General features: G+C 49.0%; 1 protein-coding gene across 2 annotated transcripts in view; it reads left to right on the top strand.

Annotated features, from left to right (window-relative positions):
• The window catches only part of TGM5 (transglutaminase 5), a 40,894-nt gene that overhangs the window by 12,495 nt on the left and 22,399 nt on the right, over window positions 1-6,000 (top strand). The window contains exons 2-4 of one of the 2 annotated variants that reach the window (XM_011941130.1): window positions 487-666; window positions 773-1,018; window positions 4,024-4,142. In XM_011941130.1, coding sequence (XP_011796520.1) covers window positions 487-666; window positions 773-1,018; window positions 4,024-4,142 — 545 coding nt within the window. The remainder of the gene's footprint in view (window positions 1-486; window positions 667-772; window positions 1,019-4,023; window positions 4,143-6,000) is intronic. The other variant, XM_011941131.1, reaches the window with a different exon arrangement.

The raw sequence follows: 6,000 nt of genomic DNA, 5'->3' as shown, positions 1-6,000 counted from the left end.
AAAAAAAAAAAGAAGAGCAGCTAGTCCAAGGAAAGTTAACCCCAGGGCAGCTAAACCAAGGTGTAGCTCTCCAGACCTGGAGGCTAGTACAGGGGCAAGTGAGACTGTTAACTTGAGTCCAAGAAAGTGGATACTGGGGTGAATCTGAAGCCATGTGAGGCTGAAGGGAGCAATCAAACTTGGCCAGGTCTACAGAAGGACTTGGACAGAGGCAGAAAACCATGTCCCTCCGGAGTGTGTAAGGGAGAAGAAGATAGAGGGTCAGAGAGAGAGGAGAGGAAGGAAGAAAGAGGAACCTGCATGGCTGGAACCTCATTAAATCCTAATCCTCATCCTGGCAGGCTGATCTTACGGACTCTATTTTACTGATGTGGAAACTGAGACTCAGGCTAAGTTACTTTCTCAAGTTTGCAGAACTAGTAAGTGGTAGGCAGGATTGGCTCCACAACCTCACTCTTTTGTTTAACCCTGGCTGCCCCATTGCAGGGCTAGAAGTGGCCCTCACAGACCTCCAGAGCTCCAGAAATAATGTGCGGCACCACACGGAAGAGATCACTGTTGACCACCTCCTTGTTCGCCGGGGCCAGGCCTTCAACCTCACCCTGTACTTCAGGAACCGGGGCTTCCAGCCAGGCCTGGACAACATCATCTTCGTGGTTGAGACTGGTGAGAACCCCAGCTGGCTCACAGGGGCTAATTGTGTGTGTCTGGGAGGGGATTTTCGGGGGTTTGGAGGTCACCATAGAGGGCCTCAGCTCTACTTCCCTCCTAGGACCGCTGCCAGACCTGGCCTTGGGGACTCGGGCTGTGTTCAGCCTGGCACGCCATCACAGCCCCAGTCCCTGGATCGCCTGGCTGGAGACCAATGGGGCCACCTCCACAGAAGTGAGCTTGTGCGCTCCTCCCACGGCGGCCGTGGGTCGGTACCTCTTGAAAATCCACATCGACTCCTTCCAGGGGTCTGTGACGGCCTACCAGCTCGGGGAGTTCATCCTGCTCTTCAATCCCTGGTGCCCGGGTAAGGCAGGGTGCCCATGCGGGGCCCTCCTTTCTCTCCTGTCAGTGCTGCCAGAGAGACAGGCTCAAGGATTTCTAGACCCGGCTCCCGGGCCACCCAGGGCCTCCCAAATTCCCTGCACTCAGCATCCGCCCCAACCACCACGAATTAGGGCAGAAAACCTTGCTATTCATTTACTTATTTAGAATTTTCAAGTTATAAACCAAATCATCTTTGCTTAAACAGAAAAACTGTTACAATTAAGTTTGTTCATGAATAGCATCTACCTTCATCATATATTTTTAAGTTAACTAGAGTTTTTTCATTATAAAAGTAATGAATGCGGGCCGGGCGCGGTGGCTCAAGCCTGTAATCCCAGCACTTTGGGAGGCCGAGGCGGGCGGATCACGAGGTCAGGAGGTCGAGACCATCCTGGCTAACACAGTGAAACCCCGTCTCTACTAAAAAATACAAAAAACTAGCCGGGCGAGGTGGCGGGCGCCTGTAGTCCCAGCTACTCGGGAGGCTGAGGCAGGAGAATGGCGTAAGCCCGGGAGGCGGAGCTTGCAGTGAGCTGAGATCGGGCCACTGCACTCCAGCCCGGGTGACAGAGCGAGACTCCGTCTCAAAAAAAAAAAAAAAAAAAAAAAAAGTAATGAATGCACTGCATTAAGTATTTATGGAATGAAGGAAAGGGTTTAAAGAAAAGAAAAAAAAGTATAAAGTAAAAAGTAAAGCCTCCCAGTCTCTAAGTTCCATTCAACAGCAGTTGTATTCTTCCAGATTCCATACACCTTCAACATTTTCTTTTGTAGTTTTACAAAAGTGTTCTATGCTTAATCAAATACGTACGCCTCTGTGTGTGTATGATTCTATAATACACAGCGTAAGTGAGATTATGTAATACATACCATTCTCCAGCTTCTTTTTTTTTTTAATTTAACAATTCAACTTTGGGCACATTTTCCTATTGGAGCATTCTTCGTAACAGCTACAATTATTCCACTGTTTGGATGCACTAGATATTTTTAACTAGTCCTCTATGGGCATTTTGGCTGTTTCCAGTTTTTTTTTTTTTCCTTCTTCTTCTTCTATAAACAAAGTCACAGTGAATCTCTCAAACTACCTATCTCTCAAGCCCTGACCTCTAAATCTAGTTGGGGACAGGGCTAGATACATAGGCAGACACAAGGACACGATGTGGGCAGAAGGGATCAGAAGTAGACAATGGATCTGCTGTGCCTTTGAGCAGAGGCCAGACTCCCAAGTCTGGCTTCTGACTTAGGGGATGATCCCCTTCCCATCTTCCCTGTCTTTCTACCTTCTCCCCCAGCCTTATCCCAAGGAGGCCTCCTGGGTCACATCAGGAACCAGAGCCCTGGCTGGGTTCTAACGCCTCTAACCACTTCCCACTTCCCTGTCCCTGAATAGCTCAGAATGTTCACCCATCAGCCAGGTGGAAAGACCCTGCCATGGGATCCAGGAGGGCCAGTCGACTGTTTTCCCTGTCTCTGTCTCCTCTCTCTCTCTCTCTCAGGGCCTTCTGAGCAGTGGGGAGAAAAGCATTAATGGTGGGGCCTTCTCTCTTGAGCTTGTGCCACACCCAGGCCCTGGGGAGACCCAACACTGGGCCTAGGGTTGGTGGGGGCTGAAGTGCCCTCTGGTGCTGCAGGATGGGAGGGTATTGGCTGGGAAGCCTCACCCTGTAGCTCAAGCCACTGCTGGCCCTGGCTGAGAGGAGAGGGCTGTGTGGTCTCAACCATAAACCTGCAGCTTCTCGCCACACTGGTCCAAACCCTCAATAAAACACATCTCAGCAACGAGGCCTCCTGCACCAGCCTCCTATCAGGCTGTGTCTGAGGCTGCCTCTGAGGAGGGCCCCTTTCCCTCAGGGTTAGGCAGAACTTCCAGACAGTTCCAGAACCCTGTGAAGTGGACGTCTGCGCCCATGGCCTTCTGTTTGTTTGTTCTTAACTTTAAAAAGATAATTTTTAACTTTTATTTTAGGTTCGGGGTACATGTACAGGTTTGTTATGTAGGTAAACTGCACATCACAGAGGTTTGGTTTGATGTAGGCATTATTTTGTTACCCAGGTAATAAGCATATTTCCTAACAGGTAGTTTTTCAACCCTTACCTTCCTCCCACCCTCCACCCTCAGATAGGCCCCTCAGATAGGCCCCATTACTTTCAATGGCAAAAACCGCAATTACTTTTGCACCAACCTAATATTAAGATATTTTTGAATCGGCTTCAAAACCCTCTGTTCATATGGGCAGCATGTGTATGTATGTATATATATATATATATATACATTCATGCTGTAAACATGGTTCATAGTCTGTAGAGACTTCATGTATCACATACAGATTTCCATGTCCATGTACACGATTTTGCTGCCTTACGTCTCTACGGTATGGAATTCCGCGGTGGAGCTGTACCGAAGCTAACTAACTACTCCCCAGGAATAGGGCGGTAGGTGGTTTCCAGCTTTGCAGTATCACAAACGGCACTCAGATGAACTGCTTAGCGTCTAAATCTTTGTGCACATATGAAATGCTTTGCCTGGATTAAATACCTACAAAAGAAATAATAAGGTCAAGGCCAACCCTTAAAGTCTGGTTTGCTCTTTTCCAACCAAGATTAGTACAGCGGAAAGAGCACAGAATGTGGAACCAGCGGGCTGTGTTCAATTTCCAGCTCTGTACTGATGTGTGATTTGGGCAATTTACTTAATCACTCTGAGCCTGTTTCCTCAACCTTAAAATGGGGATAGGATGTAAATGTGCTTTGTAAACCAAGAAATTCCACCAAAGGTGAATTTTTATTATTCCACCTCGTGTTCATATTGAACCTGTTGGTGGTGTTGGGAGTGTGGACTCCCTAAGAGCCACCGCCTCGTGCCCCTCTTGGTGTCGCCAGGGGCCCTTGCTCCAGAGCTGTTTCCTCTGGGACTATGGGGATGAGAATGGGGCAGGACGGGAAAGATGACTTTTCTGCTTCGTGCCCTCCCGCTCTGGTTCCTAGAGGATGCTGTCTACTTGGACAGTGAGCCCCAGAGGCAGGAGTATGTCATGAATGATTACGGCTTCATCTACCAAGGCAGCAAGAACTGGATCCGCCCGTGCCCCTGGAACTACGGACAGGTGAGTCTCAGCCCTGCTTATGGCCCATCCCGGCCCTGAGCTTGTGGGGAGAGGGAGCAAGGTGCACGTGAGGTTCACCTAGAACTGCTGACCAACGCTAACTAAATGGCACGAGGAAGATGTGTGTTGTGAGCCCAGGTTGCCCGAGGAGCAGCCATAGGGAGTGGGAGGTTCTGTCCTTTGCTGATCATGTCTGATCTGGACAACAGGAGCTAAGGGAAAGGGCAGTTAAAGGCCCCTTGCCCAGGAATTCCACTGAGCACGAGGGTGAGGACGGAGGGCATGACAAGCACCACGACAGTGATGATGGCATTTGGGTTCATTAAACTGTTTTTCCTTTGGGGTCCCATTTTCCACTCTCTCACTTCATCCTCACAACCCCTGGTGACTGACCCTAGCATCAATTCTGTCACACCAAGGACAACTTGTCCCTGAACGTTTCAGCCAGAAGCAGGACTGATGAGCCGCAATGCATCTCCCTCCCTGTGGCTATTGTCTCTCTATTTATGTGTCTTTTCGATAAGATATCTTTTTAATTATGAAAGTTAATACATGATTGTTTAAAAAGCGTTGCAAAGAGACATTACAAAAATGGATACATGCAGGTCATCCCAAGCACTGTCACCAGCTTGCTGTATGTTCCTCTACATTTTGTTTTCTACACACATTCTAAAATGCTACTTTATATGTAAAAATAACATCATATTAATTGCAATGCTCTGCACCTCCTGCCTTTCTAAAAGCCTGCCTCTCTTTTCAAATTCAGCCTGCAGCAGGGGCTTCAGGAAGTCCAGCTCCAGGCAAGGAAGAGGGCTCTCGAGGCTCAGCTCCACGCCAAGAGCACTGTGGGAGGGAGGGATCAGCTCTCGGCCACTCAGAAGGCTGTCAGCTGGGAAACCCTGGGGATCCTCGTGGAGCCTTGTCTCAGCTTCATATGAATTCCTCCCCTGGACCTACCCAAATAGAACTCCAACACATGTGTCCTTCCAGCCCCAGCCTGAGTCCAGGGTTGGCTATAGCCAAGACGAGAGATAGTGGCCTCAACTGGCCCCAACTCACATCCCCCGTCCTCACTCAACATGGGCAGATTGGGCATCATGGAGAGACCTGGACAGGAGTTGGCTGCCATCTGTGAGAAACAGAAGTGGGGGGTTGCTGCTTTCTCAGCCCTGGGTCCCTCTGTTTCTGTCCTTCTTTTTTTGTTGTTGTCTTGTTTTTGTTTTTGAGACATCATCTTGCTCTGTCACCCAGGCTGGAGGGCAGTGGCGACATCATATCTCGTTGCAGCCTTGACCTCCTGGACTCAAGTGATCGTCCTACCTCAGCCTCCTGAGTAGCTGGGACTAAAGGCATGCCCCACTACGCCTGGCTAATATTTTTAGTTTTTGCAGAGACGAGGTCTCACTATATTGCCCAGGCTGGTCTCAAACTCCTGAGCTCAAGTGATCCTCCCGTCTCAGCCTCCCAAAGTGTTGGGATTACAGGTACGTGCCATCGCACCTGGCCTATTTCTGTCTTTCTTCTTCATTAAATGTATATTGGTTGCCTGCTCAGTGTCAGGCAGGGTGCTAAGTGCTAGATATATGAAAATGAATACATTGTCCCTGATCTTACAGTGGAACGGGGACTCAGACATATAAACAGGTCACTTATCATACAGTGGAACATATAAAGACTGAGAGACAGGGGCACAGTGTTCTGAGAGCCAAGGGGAAGAGCTCTTGGTTGGGCATGGGAGTATCATGGAATCTTCCTGGGAGAGGAGATGTTTGAACTGAGTTAGCCAAGTGAAGGATGGTGGGAAAAATATCCCAGACAGAGGGAAGGCATGAGCAAAGACATGAGGGTGGGAAACGGT

The sequence above is a fragment of the Colobus angolensis genome, unplaced genomic scaffold (assembly GCF_000951035.1).
Source record: "Colobus angolensis palliatus isolate OR3802 unplaced genomic scaffold, Cang.pa_1.0 Scaffold199, whole genome shotgun sequence".
Classification (NCBI taxonomy): domain Eukaryota; kingdom Metazoa; phylum Chordata; class Mammalia; order Primates; family Cercopithecidae; genus Colobus; species Colobus angolensis.
This window is presented reverse-complemented; position numbering and strand designations above follow the sequence as displayed.